The 23347-nt window shown below is 42.7% G+C and overlaps 2 protein-coding genes across 3 annotated transcripts in view; one reads left to right on the top strand and one right to left on the bottom strand.

Moving 5' to 3' along the window:
- The window catches only part of RCBTB1 (RCC1 and BTB domain containing protein 1), a 120514-nt gene extending 106099 nt beyond the window's left edge, over window positions 1-14415 (top strand). The window contains exon 14 of one of the 2 annotated variants that reach the window (XM_063115893.1): window positions 14392-14415. The gene's annotated coding sequence lies outside the window, so the exon portion shown is untranslated. Of the gene's footprint in view, window positions 1-7110; window positions 7365-14391 lie in introns of those variants that run through there. The other variant, XM_063115894.1, reaches the window with a different exon arrangement.
- PHF11 (PHD finger protein 11) overlaps window positions 1-23347 on the bottom strand; it is a 57574-nt gene that overhangs the window by 14236 nt on the left and 19991 nt on the right. The window contains exons 4-8 of the mRNA XM_063115897.1: window positions 23192-23299; window positions 19797-19930; window positions 8662-8708; window positions 8373-8441; window positions 6505-6569 (exon numbers count right to left, since the gene is read on the bottom strand). Coding sequence (XP_062971967.1) covers window positions 6505-6569; window positions 8373-8441; window positions 8662-8708; window positions 19797-19930; window positions 23192-23299 — 423 coding nt within the window. The remainder of the gene's footprint in view (window positions 1-6504; window positions 6570-8372; window positions 8442-8661; window positions 8709-19796; window positions 19931-23191; window positions 23300-23347) is intronic.

Below are 23347 nucleotides of genomic sequence, written 5' to 3'. Positions count from 1 at the left end.
TAAGCCTAGGTACGCCAGCTGCTAGGGAGGGGAGGGTGCTTTTGCACTCATGTCCAGCTTGTGGTTTCCTGATCAACAGCTGGTTGGCCACTGTGTGAACAGTGTGCTGGGCTAAATGGACCCTTGGTCTGATTGAGCATGGCTCTTCTTAAGTTCTTAATGACAAAACTGATGTTTTGCTAGCAGAAACCAACACTTGTACAACATCAATAGCACCTGCTAGTCATAGAATAGTAGAGTTGGAAGGGGCCTATAAGGACATGGAGTCCAACCCCCCATTCAATGCAGGAATCCACCCTAAAGCATCCCTGACACATGGATGTCCAGCTGCCTCTTGAAGGCCTCTAGGCTTCCTGGAAAACTCTCACTAGCAAGCGCTATGTACATTGCCCAAGTGTTGGTTTCCAGTAAGGTAAGCTTCATAGCTGAGTGGGAATTTGAATTTGGGTTTCCCTAGTCTAGGTCTAACACTCTGATCACTACACCACTACAACACATTTTTTTAAAAAGATAAATACAAGAAGAGCAGGGGTAGCAGTTATTCATAGAACCATAGAATCATAGAATAGCAGAGTTGGAAGGAGCCTATAAGGCCATCGAGTCCAACACCCTGCTCAATGCACGAATCCACCCTAAAGCATCCCTGACAGATGCTTGTCCAGCTGCCTCTTGAAGACCTCTAGTGTGGGAGAGCCCACAACCTCCCTAGGTAACTGATTCCATAGTCGTTCTGCTCTAACAGTCAGGAAGTTTTTACTGATGTCCAGCTGGAATCTGGCTTCCTTTAACTTGAGCCTGTTTTTCCGTGTCCTGCACTCTGGGAGGATCAAGAAGAGATCCTGGCCCTCCTCTGTGTGACAACCTTTCAAGTATTTGAAGAGTGCTATCATGTCTCCCCTCAATCTTCTCTTCTCCAGGCTAAACATGCCCAGTTCTTTCAGTCTCTCTTCATAGGGCTTTGTTTCCAGACCTCTGATCATCCTGGTTGCCCTCCTCTGAACACGCTCCAGCTTGTCTGCGTCCTTCTTGAATTGTGGAGCCCAGAACTGGACACAATACTCTAGATGAGGCCTAACCAGGGCCGAATAGAGAGGAACCAGCCAACTGTGAATCTACCTAATAGTTGTTCCATCTAGCCCACTTTTAACTAGTTTGTTAATCAGAATGTCATGGGGCACTTTGTCAAAAGCTTTGCTGAAGCATTCCTACAGCATTCCCACAGTCCACAAGGGAGGTTACCTGATCAAAAAATGAGATCAAATTAGTCTGACAGGACTTGTTCCTGACAAATCCATGTTGGTTTCTAGTGATCACCGCATTGATTTCAAGGTGTTTACAGACTGACTTCTTTATAATCTGCTCCAGAATTTTCCCAGGGATGGATGTCAGACTGACTGGTCTGTAGTTCCCAGGTTCCTCCTTTTTGCCCTTTTTGAAGATAGGGACAACGTTAGCCCTCCTCCAGTCGTCCGGCACCTTACCCGTCTTCCATGATTTTGCAAAGATAATAGAGAGAGAAAAGTGTCTTTGCAGAAGGCATCTTTCATAGATTGCTAAGGCCCTATAAACATTTAATGTGTGAATGATCCCTTGAATATCATTTTTGGAGTATAAAAAGAAAATGGACAATATCAAATCATGATTGAGATGAGGATTACATTGGGGGAAAATAAAGTAAAGTCATAGCTATCAAATTGGCCTTAAAGAGAATAACTGATGGTTATGAGTTCAAATGGTTTCTATATCCGTTGGATGGCAAGTTTCACTGTGGTGTGTTGGTCCTCAAGAGACTTGTGAATAGGATATTATGTTTTTAAAGAAACATTTCACCATATGGAATAGCTTAAAGGCTTTCTGGCATCAAGACAAACTTTGCAAGGACAGGAAGGCTGTTTCTCTATATTACATGAAAGAAGTCTCTATAAATACTGTTAATAAATAGTTTTAATAAGACTGGCACTGCCACCATAACACTCCATGAGGATGCAATTAGTATAAATGACTGGAGTTTTGTGCACAGTCTGACAATAAAAGATTTTTTGATTATTACTTTTTACAAAGTATACATAGGGGTGTATAAAAACAGGCTCATGAAGATACCCCACAAAGGGTCTGGTCCTGCCTGGTATATCTTACTATGGGTATTTGGCATTTGAAGTTGACAAAGAGATGTATGAAAGGATAGCCTGATCAACTGAAAACCAGAGTTAGCAAGCTTTAGAGACCACCAGTGAACAGCTACTCCGCCTGATCAGTGGATATGCTAGGAGTTGCTATGTTCTATCCAAAATATATGGGCTTAACTACCATGGCTCAGGCACTATTACCCTAGGTCCACTGGCAGTGTACTTAATGCTTGCAATGTTGTGCCTCCCTTTTCATGTAAAATTTGAAAGCGATATTACTTGAGGCATCTTCTCATAGAGGATTGAAAGGAAGGAAACTTAAAAGTTTGTCAGTTATTTATTTGATGTATACCCTGCTCTTCCTCACAGGAGCCCAGGGCAGCTAACATTTTGAGCATGTTTATAACAGCTTGCCTTCACATCAACTCTTTACATCCACAAGAGAAGCGTCTATTATAACTATTTCTTTTGGAACAGAAGACATAAAGGGACCCCTTGAAGCAGGCTGAGATACACACATCAGCGGAGTGCACAACATGATTCCTAAAGGGTCAATGAAAAGAAGCTGGCGAAGGTGGGAGGGGAAGGCAAAGCTTTTGAGCTGAATTTCTTGCATCGTTCAATATTGCAGAAGCTGGCTTAGACTTGGACCATTAGTGGTTCTTTCTCAAACTGTAAGACTCTGCTTTTTGAAAAGAACAACTGTAGGGACAACTGTAATTGCAGAGAACTCTGGAACCAGTGCTGATACCTTCAAAGACTGAGAAAGTTGTAAAGGAATCGCCTGGGATCTGATGGTGGACTTCAGGTGTTTCCACTTGTAGGGCTCTTAGCCCTACTAACCAGAAGGCCCCTTCTGTGCAGCAATTTTATGCAGTAGGAAAAAGCAGCAGCAGCGGAAAAACATGGGAGAGTTATGAGTAAAGACGATGATGTCTGGACCCCCTATAACATTCTGTGAATGAGGCAAGGTGGTGGCAGTATGTAAACTTTGTCTGGAAGTACCTGTAGTCTCTTCAAGCCGAATAAAGCCAGATATGTCAACACAGAGCAACACAGCCATCGTTTGAAGCAACAGTCAGCTACATAACACTAGGTATTAATTTTACAAATAAAAGCCTTCTGTTTAGAATATTTGGTCACGTTTTTTGTTTTCATTTTCTATGGGAGGATATATCCACCCTTTTCAATCACCTCCTTGAAAATCCTGATAAAGAGCCCCACTTGCCTCACACACAGTGAGAGAGCCACAGCAGAGAACTTAATCGCCTTTACATTAATATTTCTGCCTTTCTTTTCAGCAGGAGTTAGGGTGTCAGGTGACCTTTGTTTATACAAACAATCAGGAGTGGGGTATAGAAAAATGTGGCTTTCATATTGAACTCTATACATATATCCAAGACTCTTAAAAGCTGGTATTATGGAATATGGTTAATGCAAAGTGTATGCAGCCATAGGAAGAGGGCTGCAGTACTGGAAGGGCTACATATGACCTGACTCAAGCAAGCTAAATGCATGGTCATTTACAAAAGAAGCTGACTGCTGGACTTCCAAGCCCAGTGGCCAAGCCATTCTGATGGCCCACACTGAATAAGGTTGAGGGTCTTCACTGGGGAAAAAATGTTAGGGCTCTCCTACAATGTGATTAGTTGATGACTATGAAGCCAAACAAGCTTCAAAGGCAGGAGTTATGACTACGATACCAAATGTTATGGTCACTAACCCCATAGGCTCTTTGGCTGGCAGGAATTGTTTAGGTACCAAATCCTTGAAAGCCAGGATCAGAGGTTGATGACCAGTTGTGGTGAGAAAGTGTGGATCAGTGGATCACATGAACAGAGGGGAGGATCAGTGTGGGTGGCCTTGGAAGGCATTAGACATCTAACTGCCATTGCTGAGCAGCTCATGTGAAGCCAGTTGCTCCACCTAGCTCCCCCCTCTCTGCCTGTGGACAGTGAAAAGCCCTCAAGTCTTGGGAGGAAGGGCACATACAATCCAGCAATGGATGAACCATATAGTAGTGGCTGGGGATTGAGATAGGATGAAACAACTTGGAAGGCAGAAACAAACTTCAAACTTCAACAGGCAGGAGTGCTGGGCTGAAAACAACAGAATGAAATTTTATAGAGATAAATGCCAAGTTCTACACCTAGGAAAAAGAAACCAAATGCACAGTTACAAGATGGGGGATACTTGGCTCAGAAATACTACAAACGAGAAGGATCTTGGAAGTGTTGTAGATCACAAGCTGAATATGAGCCAACAGTGTGATGTGGCTGCTATTTTGGGCTGCATTAATAGAAGTATAGCTTCCAAATTGCGCGAGGTACTGGTTCCCCTCTATTCAGCCCTAGTTAGGCCTCATCTTGAGTATTGCGTCCAGTTTTGCGAGCATGCACTTCAAGAAAGATGCAGACAAGCTGGAGCGTGTTCAGAGGAGGGCAACCAGGATGATCAGGGGTCTGGAAACAAAGCCCTATGAAGAGAGACTGAAAGAATTGGGCATGTTTAGCCTGGAGAAGAGAAGATTGAGGGAAGACATGATAGCACTCTTCAAATACTTAAAAGGTTGTCACACAAAGGAGTGCCAGGATCTCTTCTCAATCCTCCCAGAGTGCAGGACACAGCATAATGGTTTCTAGTTACAGGAAGCCAGATTGTGGCTGGACATCAGGAAAAACGTCTTGACTGTTAGAGCAGTACAACAATGGAACCCATGACTTTGGGTGGTGGTGGGCTCTCCCACACTAGAGGCCTTAAAGTGGCAGCTGGACAACCATCTGTCAGGTATGCTTTAAGGTGGTTTCCTACACTGAGCAGGGGGTTGGATTTGATGGCCTTATAGGCCCCTTCCAACTCTACTATTCTATGATTCTGTGAAAGACGATAGGACCAACCACAACAGCCTAATGAGGAAGGCAGTGGGAAAGAGAATATACTACCTCAGATGCTATGTGTCCCTAAAGCAGCCCTAAAATAAGTATGTTTTATGTAAGCAGGATCTTTCTGAAGGGAAATGTGGGATAGAAATGAAATCAACAACAATAATAGAGGCTACAGATGTTCATCCTCTTTCCCAAAGTAACTTGGAATTCCTCTCCAAAACAGCTGGGTTAGTAGTTATGGCTGTGGGTATTTTGTCATCACCTTGATAGTAATTTCTAAATAAGATCATAGGTACTATAGAAAAATTCAAACCAAAGAATGTTCTTTAGCTGAGGAGGATATGAATTAAGAGAGCCTGCAAAAGACAGATTCCCTCAGAGAAAGTCTACAGAGATGCTGCTATCTCAGCCATCAAAAGAAGAATGTACCTGCACCTGCCCTGCCTCTTAAGGCAACCACAGAGTCAAATCTTAAAGTGAGAGGCAGGAGTTTCAGATTCTTCATGAACGCTCTAGGATAGGGTGGGCAATTTGTGGCTCTCCAGATGTTTTGACCTGCAACTCCCATGATTCCTCACTATTGGCCATGCTGTAGGACTGATAGAGGTTTGAGGCCAAAACAACTGGAGAAACAGAAGTTGCTCACCCCTGCTCTAGAAAATTAGCTCTGTACAGGCAAAAACCCATAATTCTAACTGCACAGAGTCCATGAAGAAGGAAACCTGGATGCTATTATTATTATTATTATTATTATTATTATTATTATTATTATTATTATTATTATTATTTAAAAAAAACCAAATTCCCTAGTTCACATTTTTAACACATGAAATTCATTGCAATTGATAAACATATTTTCTGGTGTTTAATCCAGAAAAACAAAATAGATTGGAAGCTTGTTCACTCCACAATCAAATGGACTTGCAATCTTTTTGTTTTTCTGAACACATTGGGTTGCCATTGTGTGAAGGGCATATCTATACTACAATTTAAATAGCTTGTGAAAAGACCACCATTCTCTTGGGAGGAAAGCTTTCTTTCAAGAACCAGGAATTGTAGTTTGGTGTGAAAATATAGTCTCTTTAAAACATTCTCAGGCTTGTAGAAATATAGTTCTCAAGACGGCTTCTTTTCCACACTGAGACTTGAAAAAGTCTGGGAGAATGTGGCAGTGGTGGCGCACCATAATCTCCTCAGCTTTGTAGGTTAAGGTTCCCAAAGGTCAAAAGGAAACTATGCAGGAGGTAGCAGCGGTAGAGGCCAGACATGGCATGGAGGTAAGTAACAGGGTTTCCAGGACAATTTAAATTAAAAATATTTTTACAGTTATTACAGAGCAAGTCATCAGGATAGAGACTATGAAGAAAGAAAACAAACTATTGAGTGGGACTGCTGGAAACTGAAACAAAGGGACAACCTCTGGCAGGTCTTGGAAGTGCCTTACCGGAGGACTTAAGCACTGAAAAGGCAGCAAGTGTTTAGCTCTTCATTACCATTTTTTTTCTAGTGGAAGATGATTTCATTAGGATTGGGGCCCTTCCCCTCTTATTGTCTTCATCTAGAAATCAAAGTCAACATACACTTTATCATACAATTTCTTACAGTACTTTAGTAAGCTAGTCCAAGACACATTATAAGAACAGACCAGAACCCCACCATCTCAGGGGGGCTTATTCCATTAATTGTAATTGACAGAGCTTGCTAGAAATATTTCCTTTAAATTTCCTTAAAAGTTACAATAGTAAGGGCTTAGAACCACCTAGCAAATTCATGTAATTGCAAAATTGAGATTTAAGGAGTTTTCACACATTACAAAACACACTTCTGCCTTTTCACATTCATTAAATTACATGTACATTCGCATGCATATTTTCAAAAGTACCATAACCATTTTCATTTGCAAGTCCTACTCCTTGTATCTTGATTATATTGGCAGTGCAGTTTAAGGGTGCCCTGGTATTACTAGGTTTCAAGTTCCTTCTTCCTCTCTACACTCTTAGGAGGCAGCTCAAAGAACTACTTAACGCATGAATCTAAAAAAACCTCACCCCCTGGGTTTTTTAAAATATCATGCTATAATTTCACCTTTTCTGCCATAGAATATGCTATGTCCACATTGAGACTCTCTCTGACATTCAAGGCATGAGGCAAGTACCTAAAGCTCCTCCCAGTGGTCTTTGAACAGAATAACTCCATAATCACCCATGAACTGACAAGAAAACATAAGAAAATAGAAAAGCCCTGCTAGATCAGTCCAAAAGTCTATCTAGTCCAGCATTCTGCTCCCAGGGCAGCCAACCAAATGCCTCTGGGAAGCCCACAAACAGGACGTGCGTGCAGTAGCACCCTCCCAAATCATGGGCCAAATCAGTAAATGTTGGTGCAGATACTCTTCAAAAAATGACTTGTCTTCAAACTATGGCACTTGCTTCTAATTCCTGTGCATTATGTTGCTTCATCTGGGAACAGAAACAAGAATGAGCAAACATCCTTTGGCATGGCGCCAGAAAGACCATGGGTAGGAATATCAAGCTCACTCAAAGACAATGTGTATGGCTCCTTACGAGAAACTAAGTAATTTTCTGTGTCGTGCAATGAACTTCTGGGATAATCAGGAATGATGTCAGTTGCCATCAGTGCTAAAAATACTCTGGAAAAAAGGAAATTATCTGCAAGCTACTGGTAGCAGAAAGGTATGAAGGGTTTTTGGCTGGGTTTGTACAGGGGAGGTTGAAGACCTAGACAGAGAAGATATGTTAGGCAGATAACATTTGCTGGGCCCCAGTGATGAGAGGCCACCACTGAAAACCTTTTCACACTGAACTTGAATTGGAGAGAGAAATCAGTACCAAACCCACCATTTCCTTTGATGCCTCCAACAAAACTGGCTCTGTCAAGTTTTAGTTGGAATTTTGTCGTTCTCTAAAGTTGTTTATGGGTGTAGATAAATTAATACGCACAAGGCTCAAAATGATTCGAGGCATGGCAGAAGAATCAGAAAGCATACAGAACAGAACACCATTAAAAACCAGTGTGATCAGAGCCTCTGACCCTGTTCAGATGACATGCTAAGCCATGATGGCTAAGCATTTCGAGCTAAACATTATGGCTTAGCATGTCATGTGAAGCATTTCTAAGCATGGTGGCTATATAACCATGGTTTAAGCACACTCACTAATCATTTGCTGAAAAGGGTTAGGGGCCTAACCATGGTTTAACACGTTGTCTGAACAGGCCCAGTGTGGTTTAGTGGCTACAATGTTGGGTTCTAGTGCTGGAAGATCTGGGTTCTAGTCCCCACTCAGCCATGGAAGCTCAGTGGGTGACTTTGGGCCAGTCACAGACTCTCAGCCCAACCTACCTGATAAGTTTGCTGTTGTGAGGATAAAGTGGAGAGAAGAAGGAGGATTATGTATGCCGCCTTGGGTTCCTTGGAAGAAAAAAGGCGGGATATAAATGTAATAAATAAATAAATAAAATATAGTGGCAGAAACAGAATCAGTGGGCAAAAGACCCACTTCCTTAAAGCAACTGAAATATTGCAGTTATGATTCCACTCCCCCTAAAGACTGTTTTGTGCTTCAAAACAGTTGATCAATTGCTAGAAGTAGAAACAAATGTGCACAACCATACCATGAGATGAAACTCACCATAAATACTGGTCTTCTTGACTGGGTCATGGTTTGGACAGAACACTCTAATACAATGGAGAAACGTTGAGAGAAATGAAATTGCATTAATACAGAACTAGCTGAATTTATTTTAAGTAAAGGCAATATGAATCAGTAAAAAGTGTCTTCAGTTAGAAGGAACAGGGTTCCATGTGCCTTGCCTCATATCCTGAAGAGAAGAATGAATCATAAGTGTTTGACAAGCTATGTAAATAAATTGAGTGACTCATTTACTAATAAAATAACATCAAATTATGCAAGCTGTTTATTCTCTTTAGAGAGAAAGAACTCTCTTCTAGAATAGAAAAACCTTGTGTTTCTATTCTCCATGATTTATGGAGGGCATTCGAGAAGACTTTGGGACTAGGCAGTTCTCCCTGATCCGGAAGCAGGGTGCATGAACTTTAGTTGCTCCTTTAAGGGGGATAATTGGACCGCTTTCTCCCAGACGGGACTAGAAGAGTAGAAGAACACCTCAACCCTATAATTCATTATCTGGGTATGCCAAGAAGGAATATGTAAAAAGAAAAAATGGAGAGAAATAGGGCAGCAGGAAACATCCCCGAGGAGCCCTGGGGTACTGCCTCCGCATGGACTCTTCTGGATGCCCCCACCAAATGAGGTGAGGTGTGGGGTTACTAAGGACGGCTTTTCCGGTGGTGGCCCCCCCTGAGAAGCTTGCCTGGTGCCTGTGTTGTGATCTTTCAACTACTAAGCGAAACCCTCTTATTTTCCCAGGCTCTTTAGTCCTTCAGTTTTGTTTTTAAATTTGTGCGATTTATGTTTTTAGATATTTCCCTTATGGTGTTTTTACTCTGGTTTTATTCTTTTTAAAACTTTTATGAGTTTTATATATTTTATTATATCGTATATTAGGGGTTTAAGTTTTGTGAAAGCTTTGGTAACACATGAATGAAGACAGACATGTTAGCATATGCAGGTCCCACGGGCAAGAGGGTGGGGGGCTGGTGGTGGTGGTGGTGGAGTGCCCTCCGTGAAGCACGGTCAAAACAGTCATTTCCTTTTACCCTCTGATTCTAGAGGGCATTCCCAAAGCCTTCAAGTTTTAAAGAGCAGTTTATCCCAGGGTCCAAAACTTCATAGAGAAACTACTTTCTACAACACCCTTCTCCTAAATGCCACGTCTGCAAAGGTGAAGGTGTCAATATTGTAATGCTTTGAAAAGCTATAAACCAAGAACCGTACATTGTTCCTGCTTTGCAAATTTCTTCCAGAGGAGAACTCCAGAAGGCTGCTGAAGGTGCCACCCTGTTAATGGCTGTGGTACCCTTGTAAACCAAAACAATGTATTCCTTCAACCATGTAGAAATAGTGGACTTTGAGGCTTTCTTACTCTCCAAACCAGCCTGAAAGGAAGCAAAAAAAGATTCAAATTTGTGAGTAGTTTTATAAATAAAAATGGAAAGCCCACCAAATTTCCAGTTAATGCTGCATCCTTTTTCCTGTTGGAAGTAAAACTTCCTGTGAAATGCTGAGATCATTTTAAAAATAAACAAAGGATCAGTACAGAGAGCCATTTCGTTGGCCTAAAAATGTAAATATGAAAGTTAGATAATAGTGCCCCCCCCAATTCTGTAACCCTCCCAGCTGATATCACTTCTACCAGGAAAATGGCCTTTAAGGTTAGACTATATGGCCATGGGCTCAGAAAGAGCCCCATCAGAGCCATGAGGACCCAATTTAGGTGCCAAGTTGGAAACCGGGGGATAACTGGGGGGAGGGGGGTTAAGTACGCCTCTCCCGACATGAACCTACCTGAACACTACGATCAACATCTAAGGCCCTCCTCCTGGTGCCTACTCCAAGGGAACATCAGAGAATGGCAACAAGGGAGAGGGCCTTTTCAGTGGTGCCTCCCCAATTATGGAACGATCTCCCTGACGAGGCTCACCTGGTGCCAACATTGTTATCTGGCGCCAAGTCAAGACTTTTCTCCCAGGCATTTAACAGAATATTTTGAGTTTTTAACTGATAGATGAATAGATGAATATTAATAGACGATCAATTATTTTAATAGATAAATATTGTATGTAATCATTTTTTATGATTTTTATGGTTTTAGATTTTGTATATTTGTTTTTAATGTTCTGTGTTTTAATCTTTGTAAACTGCCCAGAGAGCTTCGGCTATGGGGCGGTATATAAATGTGATTTATTTGCTTTCAGTTTGTCAATAAGGTTGAGAACTTCATCTTTAGTCACCACTATTTGCTGCAGTTCCTCAGACTCCCTTCCTGAAAACATCAGCTAAGGCACAAGCATCTGTCCTGTATCCTCTGCAGTGAACACCGATGCAAAGAATTAATTCAGCTAGATTTTATTCATTGTTGGTAATGCTGATTATTTTTTTAGTATTTCCAGCCCGTTTGCTGCGTTCCCTTCCCTTCCTTTTGGTTTTATTTTGTGATTTGATTAGAATGTAAGCTGTCATGGCAGGAATTTGTACTTCTATTCCAAGCAGGAGCCCCTCCTTCTCCTTCTCTTCTTCTATGTAAAATGCTGAACTCTTGGAGAGGTTCCCAAGAACTCTGCCTCTCTGCCACTTGGCAAGGCCAGTCTTGCAGTGTGTGTGTGTGGGGAGTATCTCTTCTTTAAAGGAACTAAATTCATCAGGCCCTGACTCCTGATCAAGCAGGCACACCTACTCTTGAAGGCTGCAGGAATGCCATGTAATTCTCAGGGGAGAATGAATGATTCAACAATGGAAACAGATTAATTTTCACAACTTCAGCAAATCTTGACCCATTTCATTGTGACAGAGGAAGACAATGCTCTTCATTTTGGCAAGTTGCTACAGATTACAACATTAATTCTTCGTATTTGTCTAGTTATACTGTTGAATTGAATACATTTTATTATTGGGCTATCGGAGTGTTAATAGTAGAATAGCAATCCAATCCTAATCATGCTTAATTGAAGTTCCAATGACTTAAACAGGACTTCTAAGTAAGTTAATCTGAGATTGTATTTTAAACTATGCTAAAATCTCCCACCTGAGATTTTGATAGCCCTTCGAGAAGTTCTATAGTGACCACTAGCTCCTTATAGCAAAACTGTTACGGTATTCCAGAGAAAACGGGTTTAATAAAGATATAACCTCATCAATTTCCCTTGTTCTTAGAGTGTCAAGATTTATTTAACTAGCCTCATTACAAAGGATTATCATGGATCATGAGTAGTAATGTAAAAATGATTTAAAATTTCTGCAAGTCCAAATTAAAAGCACCCATAGAAAATTTATTTAAAAGGCAAAGACTGGGAGAAGATCTAATACCCCCAACATCCTTACTTTAAGGTCTTTCCCAAACTGTCCCAAGTACTTGCTACTATATAAAACCAAAGTTCACTGCCACTATTGTGTTTTACTGCAATGCCTCCCCGAACATGGTCCAAATGTTTTAGACTAAAAAAAAACTCTGTAACTCTCACCACTAGCCATACTCACTGTGGTTTATGGGAATTGTAGTCAAAAATATCAAGGGAAATTGGGAAAAGCTGCTTATGGGCTTGAACTTGCAGAATTTCACCACTTCAAAAGTTTTAACCAAAGAAGGAATTTTTTTGGTAAAACAGCCAGATACACAGCAAAACGCAGGGGAAATTGCTCTCTGTCCTGACTCAGTATTCATCAAAGTATGGCTGAAGCAGGTTCTAATGCTATGCTTACTATATAGGATGGATCAATGCCTCAAACACTTCTTACATACTTTTAAAAGCAGGATATTTTATAAAGTACCTCACTCAATCGTTTTAAGTGTTTTAGTGCTTTTTTATAGTTTTTAATTTGTAATGTAAGCCAACTTGGGATACATATTATGAAGGGAGATACATAAATGTTCTAAATAAATAAGTAAGTTAAAATCCACCAATAGGTAGATTTTATTTCATGATCACAGTTGTATACTAATAGGGATCCGTTTCGGGGCTCTCAGCCAGAGTTCCAGAGTTTAATAGAGCTTGGGACTACAAATACTGGCTTTGAAGCCCGTCCTCCAATGGTGATTTAATTACTAAATACAAGTGGGGCAGGAAAGGAGGAAACTGCTGAGAAGATAAAGCTCTATAGAAATCTGTGATCAGATTGTTTTCCCACTGGGCTCGGTAAGAAATTATTTGGGGGACTTGACAATGACTCTAAGATGGAAAACAGGAGCAGGTGCCTAATTAACCTCTCTTCATGGAAATCTCAGGGCAAATTTTAATTTACTGACAGGTAATATCAAAATGTATCCTAAGGAGTATGTGAGCTTTTGAGGTACGCCAGACTTTATCAGACGGAATGAAGTATCAAATTCTCTGAGAACTAAGCTGGTTCAAAGTTGGCTAGTAAGGAAAAATAGTTAGATCTGTACAATTCCATTCAACCACTCTCTTTACAAATGAGAACAGTTTACAATTTAATTGTGTGAGGTGCAGGTTCAGTTCAGACAACACGTTAGTTAATGCAGTGTGAAAACTCCACTCAATGATTGAAATTTTAGGGGCACTTCCCACAACATATTCTAACTCCACCATTGTGTGAATGTGGGCTGAGTAAAATCCATTGCAATATTTGATTGACAGTTCCTCCGCCCTTTCTCCTCCCCCAGTCCTCTTGATGCTATCCCATCAGCCATTGCTGCAAAAAACCAATCCCAACAGCTTTCCTAGAGCGGCACTGCCTCCTTTTGCCACTCTCGCCAGGGAACTCTGTAGTCAGTGGGAAAAGTCAACTCAACAGAGAATTACATGGAGCCTGCCACACAACACAACAGTTGCACAGGAACTCTCCTTTGCATAGGAGAGTGTTCAGCATGGAAGGTTTTCCACAAAAAAACTCCACTGCTGAGTGGAGTTTTCCCGCCAGACAACACATTTCTCAACACTGGTGTAAAAATTCCACCGTGGGGTTCTAAAACCACCATTGAGAAATGCAGGTTGCTTACCTGTAACTGTAGTTCTTTGAGTGGTCATCTGTGCAGTCACACTATGGGCTCTGCGCTGGCGCTGAGCTTTGCCTCGGAAATACTTCTAGCTGAGAAACGTTAATTTTGGCGGGAACCCTCCCCCACCATCCACTGCGCATGACTGCGCGTGTTCCCGCCTTCCCCTCAGTTCCTTTGAGACCGACTAACGATCTTGGTACCGAGAGGATAATCCTTCAGTGTATGACACCGAAGTGGGGATGGTGGGAGGGTTGTGTGACTGCACAGATGACCACTCAAAGAACTACAGTTACAGGTAAGCAACCTGCATTTCTTTTTCGTGGTCTCTGTGCATCACACTATGGGCGATTACCAAGCTAACACTCACCGGTGGAGGGTCGGTGTCATTGAAGAACAGCTGACAACACTGCTCTGCCGAAGGAGGAGTCTTTCCGGGAGCGGGTGTCGATGCTGTAGTGCTTGACGAAAGTTAGAGGACGTGACCATGTCGCTGCTTTGCATATGTCCTCTAGGGAAACTCCTTTTGCGAAGTTTCTGGTGGAGTGTGCCCTTATCCCACGAGGGAGAGGTAATTTAGCTAGACGGTAGGCTAGCTTGATAGTGTGTACTATCCACTGGGCAAGTCTTTGAGAGGAAAGTGTAAGTCCTTTTTGTTTGCCTCCATAGCAAATAAAGAGGTTCTGGGATTTGCGAAATGTTTTTGTTCTGTCCTTATAGAATGCTAAGGCTCTCCTAACATCGAGACAATGTAATGTTTTTTCTAGGTCTGTGGAAGGAGATGGGAAGAACGTTGGGAGAACAATATGCTGGTTGATGTGGAGGTCTGACACTATCTTAGGTAAGAAGGCAATGTCTGGTCTCATGACAACCTTATCATTGTGAAAGATAGTGAACGGGGGGTCGATACGGAGCGCTGACTGTTCGCTTGCTCTTCTCCCCGATGTTATCGCTACTAAAAATGCTACCTTCCATGACAAGAGGTGTACGGGGGTGGTGGCAAGAGGTTCAAATGGTTTTGTAGTTAGTGCATTTAGAATCACTGAGAGGCTCCAGTTGGGAGCAATGGGTTTTACTGGAGGTATTAGATGTTTGAGGCCCCGTAAAAACTTCTTTATAATTGGTGTGGAGAAAATGGGTCTGTGTAGGATTTCTCCATGGTGTGCTGAAATAGCAGCTAGATAGACGCGGATGGAAGAATATTTTAGCCCTTTTTCGTATAGGTGGTGTAGAAAGGTTAGCACATTAGAAATGGAGCATTGATTAGGTTGAAAGGAGTTTGCAGTTGCGAAGAGGCAGAAGCGTGCCCATTTAGTGGCATAAGATGTCCTACTAGATTGTTTTATGCATGCTTTGAGGACATGTTGCACTTCTGGTGGTAGGTGTGTGTCATTGTCTAGGCATAAATGTGGTCGATTCTCCATGCCGTTAGTTTCAATCTGTGAAGATCTGGGTGGAGGATCTGTCCATGGTTGCAAGACAGGAGGGACGATGTCAGAGGGAGTCGGTAGGTGCGTCCTTTGGTGAGTCGTGCTAGTGGTGAGAACCATGCTTGTCTGGGCCACCAGGGGGCGATTAGGATGCAATTTGTTTTGTCTTGCATGATTTTCGTGATTACTCTGTTCAGTAGCGGAAATGGTGGGAATATGTAAAAGAGGGCGTTCGTCCACTTGAGTGTGAATGTGTCTCCCATGGATCCGTGTCCTATTCCTCCTCTGGAGCAGAATGTCTGGCATATCGTGTTTTCTGGTGTGGCGAATAGGTCTATTGTTGGTTGACCCCAGATTTGGAAGATTTGATGGAGTATGGTGCCTGAAAGTTGCCATTCGTGGTGGAGAGTGAACGTACGGCTCAGAGAATCTGCAAGGGTGTTGTCGTTCCCAGCTATGTGGAAAGCCGATAAATATATCCTTTTGGGGATAGACCACTTGAGAATTTGAAGTGTGAGTTCGACTAGTTTTGGGGACCTTGTGCCTCCTTGCTTGTTGATATACCATAGTACCGTGGTGTTGTCGGTAAGTATCTGCACGTGGTGATTTCTGAGGTGAGGCTCGAAAGCTTTGAGGGCTTTTCTGACTGCCTCTAGTTCTAAGAAGTTGATGTGGTTGTTGGACTCGTTGTTTGTCCATTGGCCTTGGATTTGTAACGTTCCGCAATGGGCTCCCCATCCGGTTGTCGATGCGTCGGTGGTAAGTATCCTGGATGGGGCTGGTTGTTGGAAGGGAACCCCTCCTAAGAGGTGATGTGGCTTTGTCCACCATCGGAGGCTGTCAATCACAATGAGTGGGATGTTGAGGAAGTGGTTTTTTGAGTTGCGATCTTTGTCGTAGTGTTGGAGAAACCAAAGTTGTAGGGGGCGCATGTGGAATCTGGCCCACTGTACAACTGTGGTGGTCGATGCTATATAGCCAAGTAGACGTTGTATTTTGTGTGCCGTTGTGTGAGGTCTGGTAATGAGGATTTGAGCTTTTTGAATGAGGTGGTATGCTCGGTCTCGAGGTAAGTATGCTCTTCCAATGGTTGACTCTATTCTTGCTCCTATGAATTTCACCGACTGAGTAGGTTGTAGGATTGATTTCTCGGGGTTTATATAGAGTCCGAGAGTGTCCAAGGTATGGAGCGTTAGAGAGATGTTGTCGTTTAGAGTTTCTTTCGAGTCCGACGTCGGTAGCCAATCGTCGAGGTATGGGTATACCTCGACGTTGGATAGACGGAGATGGGCACAGACTACAGCCATGCATTTGGTGAATACTCGGGGGGCTGTGCTGAGCCCGAATGGGAGAACGCAGAACTGGTAGGTTTCTTCTCCAATAGCAAATTGGAGGTAGTGTCGATGTGTCTCGGCAATGGAAATATGAAAATAAGCGTCTTTTAGATCTACAACCGCAAACCATGCATTCTTCTTTAGCAGCTGTAGGATATTGTGCAGCGTCGTCATTTTGAATTTCTTGGGTCGAATAAAGTAATTGAGATCCCTGAGGTCTAAAATCGGACGAAGACCTCCATCTTTTTTCGGTACAGTGAAGTACCTGGAGAAAAACCCTTTGTGGCTGGATTCTGGTGGAACGCGTTCTATAGCTCCTTTTGATAGTAAGAGGGTGGTTTCGTGAGTGAGTGCGGTGGAGGGTGCTGTGGTCTTCACAGTACCGAGAGGAGGGAGAGTCTCGAATTTGATTTTGTATCCTTGGAGGACGATTTGGAGGACCCAGGAATCTGTGGTGATGGTTTCCCAGGCATGGTAGAATTTGGATAGACGATCACTGAATGCAAGGTATTGGTTGTATTGGTGGTTCAAGTCAAAGACGACGTTTGTTGGAGTTATTCGGTTTCGGTTGTGGGCGAAAGCGATTGGCCTGAGTATAGGGCTTCCTTTGGAAGGCTTGTGTAGGTTGGAATCTTGTTTTGTCAGTTGATTTCTGGGGGTATGGTTGGTACTGGCGGAACCATTTACGTCCTCTTTGAGGTTGGAGTTGTTGGTTTTGTTGGCCAAGTCCCATTTTCTTGGCATTGTTTCTGGCTTTTTGGACCGTGTCCATTTTCTCGTCTGTGGAGGCGTTAAAGAGTCCATCGCCATCGAAGGGGAGTTCTTCTATCCTTGAACAGGCTTCTGGTGCCATTCCCGCTGATCTGAGCCAAGCATGGCGTCTAAGGGCTACAGAACCCATCATTAATTTGGCATAACGGTCTGTTTGGTGTCGAGTAGTATTAATTTGGAGCTTTGCTAGGCGTGAGGCTTCGGATTGAAACACTCTGGCTAGCTCTCTCTGGTCTTCGGGTAAGTAATCACATAGTGAGCCAACTTTGTCCCAAAGGAACAACTGATACCGGGACATTAGTGCTTGATAGTTTGTGACTCGTAGACCTAAGGCTGATGCAGAGTATGATCTTCTGCCGAGGAAGTCTAATCTTCGACCTTCTTTGTCCACAGGGGAAGAATGATGCTTTTGAGATCTCGAGTGGGATGATTCAACTATTATCGAATTCGGACGTGGGTGAGTAAATAAGAATTCTACGTCTTTTTTCTGTACTCTGTACATAGATTCCAAGCGACGGGATGTAGGTGTCATTATGGAGGGAGAAGTCCATGTTTGTTTAACGGCTTGGAGTAGAGTCGGTGCAAATGGTATTTCTACTGGGGCTTCGGCTTCGGTAAATATTGGTTCGAAGATGAGATCTGTAATTTGTTCTTGTTGCTGTTGGGCGTCGATGCCAAGGGCATGAGCCATGCTAAGTATCTGCTCTGCGAAGGAACCCATCTCTTCGGAGGGTGATCCTCTTTCCTTGGGGCCAAGGTTATCGTCGGGGGAAGGTAAAGAGGGTTGTTCAACTGATATCGCTGAGGAGTCAGATTCATAGCCTTCGGCAGGGATAGGAGACCCTGGAGGGGTTGTACGCGGTTCGTCGCGGGTTATTTGAGCCAGTATTAGTCTTGTATCAGAATTAGTCGAAGTTACAGGATTCTGTGTTTGGGATTGTGGAGGACGGTGTGTATAATGATCCTCACGGTAAGCTGGTCTTCTGTCGTAGTAATAATCATAATGTCTTGGATGATAAGAGTATTCATAGTATCCATCATGATCGTGGTATGGGGATCTTGATCTACTGCGATAATAACGTCAGTGTCGATTAGCGTAGTGATCGCTATATACTGACGGTGATCGGTGTCGAGATCGTGATCGAGAATACTGTGTGTCCCGTTCGTAGCGGTTGGTTCGGGAGTGAGGTATGCTATGTTCCCTCGATCTTGCTCTAGATATGGTTCGAGGTTGAGAGGTAGGACGACGTTGGTCTGTGTTGTCGGTGCTAGGTGGGTCTCTTTGAGTCAGAGGCAGTGTCGATAACTGCGTCGGAGGTTCTCGAATTTCACCTTCCGAGATGGTAGAGAGCAGTTCAACAGCCGGGAATTCTGCCGGGTTGGAACTGTCTGTTGTGACCGCTGGACGTGGCGGAGGCAGGCCAGACTTCGCGGTCTTATGTCTCTTTTTCTTTGATTTGTCCTGTGTAAGAGGAGGAGACTTGGCATTTTTAGCTTTTTTAGTTAGCTTTTTCACCGTTGATACAGTGAGAGAATGCTTCAATGTCGAAGGTTCGGTATGTGTTATCGATGTCGAAGGATCAGTCGATATCGAAGCTTGTAAGGGTGTGGTTGACATAGCCATGGTTCTTGGTTTATCGACTTTTTGCAGAGTTTGCTTCCAGAGTTCGGCTTTAAGCCTGTCTGCTCTGTGTCTTCTCGTTTGTTTGGAAAAAGCTTGACAGTGGTGGCACGTTTCAACAACGTGTGATTCTCCAAGACACAGTAAGCAAAAGGAGTGTCCGTCCGCTGCAGGGAGTTTATTTCCACAGCGGATGCACTTTCGGAAAGGTGCCTTAAGGGCCATACAAGATATAGTAAAGCGAGAGTAAGAATTTTCTTAACAATAATAATAATTTTTATATATATATATATATATATATATATATATATATATATATTAAGGAGAAGAAGAAGAAAGAAGAAAGAAGAACGAAGAGAAAGGAAGATGAATAATATAAGGTAACTCAGCTACTCAATTCTAAATATGAGGAGGAGAAGCATTCCTGTGAGGCAGCAGCTGAGGCGGTCGCAAAGGAACTGAGGGGAAGGCGGGAACACGCGCAGTCATGCGCAGTGGATGGTGGGGGAGGGTTCCCGCCAAAATTAACGTTTCTCAGCTAGAGAAGTATTTCCGAGGCAAAGCTCAGCGTCAGCGCAGAGCCCATAGTGTGATGCACAGAGACCATGAAAAAGAACTATGTTGTCTGAACTGAGCCACAGAGTTCACCACAATTTAGCAGGTGAAAAAATACAGATTACTGAGTGGTCACCTAGTAAATGTCCTCTGATAACTGGTTCCTCAATTAAACCAGAATCCCAACAACTCCAAACTATGAGGAACAACTCAAGATTTAAGTTTGGCGATACCAAGAAATATTTTTGCTGATTCTCATCTTAGTTTTCATTTTTAAACATTTCAGCATGGTTTAGGTTCACAGGTATTATCTAGCCATGAGACAAAGATCTTTTCCTACAATGCAGTGAACATTTTCTCTTAACTACCCAAAAATGATTTCAAAACAAAGATAAATGGAAGAGGGTTTCTCAAGTAAAAATTCAAAATGTAGAGATTTTAGGAAATATGTTGTTAAATACCGGTAAGTGCCTTGTATTTCATCTGTTTTTATTGCAGCATCATCACACAGAGCACAGAAATAATGATAACTTCTGCGACAGTTTTTTATCTCGCAGCCAACAGTGGCTCCTTTCTTACGACAGAAATTGCACATCTGCAACAAAAGGAAATTTAACCATTTATCGAGATAGCAGTGTTAGTAAATTGCAGCAGCAGCAGCAGCAACAACAACAACAACAACAACAACAAATGTGTGGCTCCTTAAAGACTTAACAAATTTATTCTGGCATAAGCTTTCATAGCATAGGTTTTCATGCATCTGATGAAGTGGGCTTTAGTTCAAGACAATTTATGCCAGAAAAAAGGGATTGTGAGGCTTTAAACAAACGTATGCCAAATTGAGTTGGTAGAGATATAAGAATCCCAGCTTTCTATATACCGAGGTTTGAAAGCTGAGAATAAGTGTTAAGCCTGTGCATTCCTCCCTCACTTGTCACCTCCCCACTGGTACGCTGGCTTCTACTGAAACTAAACCACAGTCACCCATTTTGGACATAATGGGAAATTGTGGTTTAATGTCTTTACTAACTAAGCACCTGATAGTCGTGGTCTTCATAGTATAGTTAACAAACCGACATGGAGGGAACAACCCTATGGCCCATAGACAGAGGCCATAAGATCCTTGGGAGCCCCCCCTCTGAGTGCAGAAACCGTGCTCCAACCTTGGGAAGGGGGAATCAAAAGACCCAGCCACCCTCCCCTTCCCCCTCCCTGCCGGCATGGAAAGAACGGCACTGGCTGGCTGGCCTCTGAGATTGGAAACCTAACCTCAGAGAAGGGGAAAAGGGGTAACTTTGGTGGGTGGGGCAGGGAGGGGAGAAGTCTGGAGAGGCAAGGGTATGAGCTATTTTGGAATTCTGCCAGCCTCCTTTCCTCCTGTTCTGAAATGCCTTTGCTTGACAGGCAGAAAAGCCTGATCTAGTGAAAAATGCAGGGCAAGAGGACCCTTGGATGATTTGTAAACACTCGTGCTCCTTGGATCGTAAGCCTCCAAGGTAAGGGGTTTCTGATCATCGAAGGCGCAATCAATAGGACTGCGCCCTAAATCACAATGGGCTCATCACTTCCACATAGTCAAAGTTCGTTGTTGTAAAAGGTTAGTCAAGCTGATGAATGTGCTCAATTGCTGTTTGTGATGAAGAGCCTCTAGTAGCTGGAGTTCCCTGAAGATTTGTGTTTTCCATTTCAATCCAGTAAACACTAATTCTCTATAGAGATGCATTAATTGATGAAGCTGAAATGCTTCACAGCACAATTTCAGATTAGGTCCCCCTAGGCTGTCTTTTCATTTTTCTCTGTGAAAAGTTTTCTAGCTGCATCTGGACCTTTTATGCTCCCAGATTGTTTGCCTGGATTTGCTTATCTGGAATTAAAATTTGGATTGTTTGAAATAAAAAGTTGATTTTGGGAAGTGGCATGATTTTTACAGATTTGATTATTTTAAATCATTAAGAATTTAAAGGCCTGAATTCCAGAATACACTAAGCGATGCTTTCTATGAATTGTACTGAATGAGGTTATTAGGCATATCTGTTAAGATACTTCCATGGCACTTTAACCCAAGGGAAACTGAGATTTTTTTAATACATCTTATTTATTTATTTATTACATTTTTATACCGCCCAATAGACGAAGCTCTCTGGGCGGTTCACAAAAATTAAAACCATAATAAAACAACCAACAGGTTAAAAACACAAATACAAAATACAGTATAAAAAGCACAACCAGGATAAAACAAAGCAGCAAATTTAATATAAGATTAAAATACAGAGTTAGAACAGTAAAATTTAAATTTAAGTTAAAATTAAGTGTTAAAATACTGAGAGAATAAAAAGGTCTTCAGCTGGCGATGAAAGGAGTACAGTGTACGCACCAGGCGGACCTCTCTGCGGAGCTCGTGCCACAGCCAGGGTGCCACAGTGGAGAAAGCCCTCCTCCTAGTAGCCACCTGCCTCACTTCCTTCGGCAGGGGCTCACGGAGAAGGGCCCCTGTAGGTGATCTTAAGGTCCGGGCAGGTACATATGGGAGGAGGCGTTCCTTCAAATAACCTGGCCCCAAACCGTTTAGGGCTTTAAATGTCAATACCAGCACTTTGAATTGGGCCCGGACCTGAACTGGCAGCCAATGAAGTTGTAAAAGGACTGGCGTAATATGATCTCACCGGCCAGTCCCTGTTAGTAAACGGGCTGCCCTGTTTTGTACCAGCTGAAGCTTCTGGACCATTTCAAAGGCAGCCCCACGTATAACACATTGCAGTAATCCAAACAAGAGGTTATCAGAGCATGGATAACTGTAGCTAGGCTATCTCTATCCAGATAAAGGCGTAGTTGGTATATCAACCTAAGCTAATAAAAGGTGCTCTTTGCCACTGAGTTCACCTGTGCCTCAAGTGACAGTTCTGGATCCAAGAGCACCCCGAAACTACAAACCCGATCCTTTAGGGAGAGTGCAACCCCGTCCAGGACAGGGCAAACATCACCTCACCGGACAGATGAACCACCCGCAAACAGTACCTCCGTCTTGTCTGGATTGAGTCTCAGTTTGTTAGCTCTCATCCAGTCCATTACCGTGCCCAGGCACTGGTTCAGAACAGCCACTGCCTCACCTGGGTTTGATGAAAAGGAAAGGTAGAGCTGGGTATCATCCGCATATTGATGACACCTCAGTCCACATCTCCGGAAAACCTCCCCCAGCGGCTTCATGTATATGTTAAACAGCATAGGGGATAAGATAGAGCCCTGTGGAACCCCATGGCTTAGGAGCCACGGCACAGAGCAATAATCCCCCAGCACCACCTTCTGGAATCGGCCATCCAAGTAGGAGCGGAACCACTGCAACGCAGTACCTCAGTCAACCTATCCAGAAGGATACCATGGTCGATGGTATCGAAGGCCGCTGAGAGGTCCAGGAGAACCAACAGGGTTCTGTTGTACAGGGTACATCTTGCTTACCATTAACAATATTATGGTCTAAGATTGTTGACTTAACATAGTTCACGGACTTGGGATAACATTTCCACCTTATTCCGAATTAACTGGAGGACTCTGGGTTAGAGAGGGATATGGCAACATCACTTGCAAAAAGGTTGATTTTATGGTTCTCATTGTTCTTAACTATTCTCCCACTTCTATTATGCCTGTGTATTTAAGGGTAACAAAAGGGAAACGTATTTATTGTTTTTCCATCCAAGTGGGAGAGAATCCAACCATTTGTTCATATTGTTACCTTCTAATTGGAGGACCAATTAGAAGGCAACCAAACATAGTATAAACATGAAAAGGAATATTTTAACTCATTCTGTATAATCTGCTGTTATACATTTAATTATAAAAATATGAAGAGTCCATGTCTCACCAGCCTTTTTCCTCTCTTTATTTCACTCACTACTGAAGTCACATCAAACCGTATATCAAGATTCTCAGGATTATGTTCTTCGGATTCCGCAAAACCTGAGGAATATAACTAGAATAAAAACAGAAGACAAGATTAAAAATAAATAGGAGATCCCAA

This window comes from Elgaria multicarinata, chromosome 2 (genome assembly GCF_023053635.1).
Source record: "Elgaria multicarinata webbii isolate HBS135686 ecotype San Diego chromosome 2, rElgMul1.1.pri, whole genome shotgun sequence".
Classification (NCBI taxonomy): Eukaryota; Metazoa; Chordata; class Lepidosauria; order Squamata; family Anguidae; genus Elgaria; species Elgaria multicarinata.
Note: the sequence above shows the minus strand (reverse complement) of the source record. Positions and strands in the feature narration are given on the sequence as shown.